General features: G+C 41.3%; 1 protein-coding gene across 1 annotated transcript; it reads left to right on the top strand.

The window, feature by feature from the left end:
* Positions 1-1,498: 1,498 nt before the first annotated feature.
* On the top strand, positions 1,499-3,076 carry LOC145126419 (uncharacterized). Its single transcript, XM_079061790.1, has 2 exons — positions 1,499-2,108; positions 2,229-3,076. Exons 1-2 carry the CDS (start codon positions 1,499-1,501, stop codon positions 3,074-3,076), a joined length of 1,458 nt encoding a protein of 485 aa, XP_078917916.1.
* Positions 3,077-3,398: the final 322 nt, after the last annotated feature.

Here is a 3,398-nt window from a genome sequence, read left to right as displayed (position 1 = left end):
TTTCATGTATCAAAATAGTAATTACCCTATGAATTCTATTCTTGGTCCGTATTGTGGTTTTTCTCCGTCCATAGGAGGGAATCACATGTTTGGGGGAAACTCTGGGTTTCCAATGATCAATCAATTCGGGGGAAATACCCAGTTTCCCATGTTTGATCAATTTGGAATGCCTGTGAACTATGGATTTCCCTCTCTAGGAATTCCTACTCAGTTCACCAACTCTCCATTCTTCCCACAGACCAAACCTCAAAAGAAGACCACTAAAAAGGTCAAAACCAAGGTCTCTAAAAATCAAGCAAAACCCAACGTGGTTGATGCAAAACATGAAAATACTGTCCCAACTCCCACAAGTCCGAAGGAAGCTAACACTCAAGGACACAAACAAACATGGGTACCTAAACCTTCTCACTAAATGCAGGCTTTTTGTGCCGGGGTACCACACGATGATACATGGTACATTTACAGTGGATGCTCCAGGCACATGACCGGGCACAAAGGATATCTCAGAGATTTCAAGATCACAACGCCAGGTCAGTATGTTACTTTTGGAAATAACATGAAGGGAGAAGTTATGGTACATGGAAACATATAAAACGGGAACTTTACCGTTAAGCGTGTAGCGTATGTAGACGGTCTTAAACATAACCTTATCAGTGTTGCACAACTGTGTGACAATGATCATGAGGTTTTGTTCACCAAAACCAAGAGTTTAATTATGGATACCAACAAGCGCATCCTTGTTGATTCCCCACGGAATGGGAACATGTATCCTCTTGATATTGAACTAATTGAGGGAACTCCTGATATTTGTCTTCTTTCCAAAGCTACCTCTGACATCAGTTGGTTGTGGCATAGAAGAATCTCTCACCTCAACTTTGGTTATATTAACAAACTCATTGGAAAGGATCTTGTGAGAGGACTACAATTGTTAAAACTTGACAATGATATACTTTGTGCTGCCTGTGAACAAGGCAAAATCTCCAAATCTCCACACAAAAGTATAACAGAACATAGTGTATCTGAACCTCTTCAGCTTATACATATTGATCTGTGTGGTCCCACTACAGTTCCTAGCTTAAGTGGTAAGAAATACATTCTTGTGATTGTGGACGACCATACCAAATTCACTTGGGTGTACTTTCTGCGAAATAAATCTGAAACCACCAATGAGCTAATCAACTTCATCCGCTACATAGAAGTTAGGGTAGGAAATCCACTTAGAAGACTGAGAAGTGACAATGGTGGCGAATTCAAGAACAATGCCTTAGATAGATTTCTTGTATCTAAAGGCATCGAGCATAATTTTTCTGCACCCTACACTCCACAACAGAATGGTGTAGTTGAAAGGAAGAACTGGACACTAAGTGAAGCTGCTCGATCTATGTTGATCTTCGCAAACCTACCACAATACTTCTGAGCTGAAGCCACAGCAGCCGCCTGTTTCACTCAAAATAGATCCCTAATCAACAACAGACTAGAAGTCACTCCCTATGAAGCAATGAACAAGAGGAAGCCCAACGTCAAATTCTTTCACATCTTTGGTTGTCGTTGCTACATCAAGAACAATAGGGATCAACTAGGGAAATTTGCACCCAAGGCTGATGAAGGTATCTTTCTTGGATATTGCCTTCATGCTGCAGCCTATAGAGTTCTGAACAAAAGAACCAGGGTGATAGTGGAAAGCAGTGATGTCACTTTTGATGAAAGTTATGTAAGGGTTCTGGATCCAAACCACTTTGGTCCTCAAATGGTAGTACCATTTGATAAAATGAACCAGCCATCACCTGCTAATGCTTCAGCTCCAGTCCATGCTATTGAAGTATATTTTGATTTCCTCTTTCCAACTCAACCTTCTGCCCTTGAATCAGAAAAGCTCACAAAAACAACTTCTCCTGATATCTCTCAACCTCATCAACCATCAAAAGTCTCAGCTTCCCCCAAAGCTTCGATTGAGGGGGAACCATCTTCGAATGATTCTATCCCTGAAAGTCCTTTAACATCTTTTGAACCTTCTACTCCTATCTCCCATCATCATTCTGGACCAGTCATAACACCAGTCACTGCATCTTTCAAGGGGGAACCACCTTTGCATGGTTCCATTCTTAAAGGTACTCTTCAATCCTCCCAACCATCCAGTCCATGGTTTTAGGGGGAACCCCACTCGACTGGTTCCAGCTCCTCAAGTTCCTTCACATCCACTTCATCTGTTGAATTCAAGCATGCAACAGTTGAGGGGGAACCACATGTTTCAGGTAGTTCTGGACTTTTCCAAGACGATCTTTTTGAAGGAACATTCACTTCTGACTACCCTTCTCGTCCAAGAGAACAATATGAGGTAGTTTGTACTCCTCAAATCCATAAGGAAGTTCGCCTTACAAAATGGACAAAGGATCATCCAGTCAATCAAATCATAGGCGATCTAGATTCTGGAGTAGTGACTCATTCAGCAACTAAGAATGAATGTCTATATGCAAGCTTTCTATCAATGATAGAGCCTAAAGGAATCAAAGAGGCTCTACAAGATGCAGATTGGGTAAAAGCAATGCAAGAAGAGTTAGCTGAATTTGAACGCAACAACGTGTGGGACTTCGTGCCAACACCAGAAGGAGTATTAGTTGTTGGTTCACGATGGGTCTACAGGAACAAAAGTGATGAAGATGGAGTCATCATCAGGAACAAAGCCAGACTGGTTGTCAAAGGCTACTCGCAACAAGAAGGCATAGACTATGATGAAACCTTTGCACCTGTTGCAAGAATCGAAGCCATTAGGATTTTCTTGGCATTTGCTGCACACAAGAATTTTAAGGTCTACCAAATGGATGTGCGGTGTGCATTCTTGAACGGAGAAATCGATAGAGATGTCTATGTTCAACAACCTCCTGTATTCGAAGATCCAAAGTACCCCAACCATTGCTATAAGCTTCAAAAGGCTGTATATGGATTGAAGCAAGCTCCAAGAGCATGGTATGGAACACTGTCAAAATTCTTGGAAGAATCCAAATTTCAGAGAGGTTCTATCGATCCCACTCTCTTTAGGAAAATCCATAATAACCATCTGATCGTTGTGCAAATCTAGGTCGACGACATCATATTCGGTTCAACTAGCAAGGACCTTAGTGATGAGTTTGCTGAGTTAATGAAAAGCAAATTTAGAATGAGTGTGATGGGAGAGCTTAATTACTTCCTAGGTCTACAAGTTCGTCAATCTCCTAAGGGAATCTTCATTGGTCAAGAGAAGTACATCACAAATCTGTTGAAGAGATACTCCATGGAGAATGCGTCATCTGCAAAGACACCAATGTCAACATCTTACAAGCTTGATTCAGACCTTGATGGGAAATTTGTAGATCAGAAACACTATAGAGGAATGATTGGCTCGTTACTGTATCTTACAGCTA

This window comes from Lactuca virosa, chromosome 7, assembly GCF_052849685.1.
Source record: "Lactuca virosa cultivar CGN04683 chromosome 7, Lactuca_virosa_CGN04683_v6, whole genome shotgun sequence".
NCBI lineage: Eukaryota > Viridiplantae > Streptophyta > Magnoliopsida > Asterales > Asteraceae > Lactuca > Lactuca virosa.
Note: the sequence above shows the minus strand (reverse complement) of the source record. Positions and strands in the feature narration are given on the sequence as shown.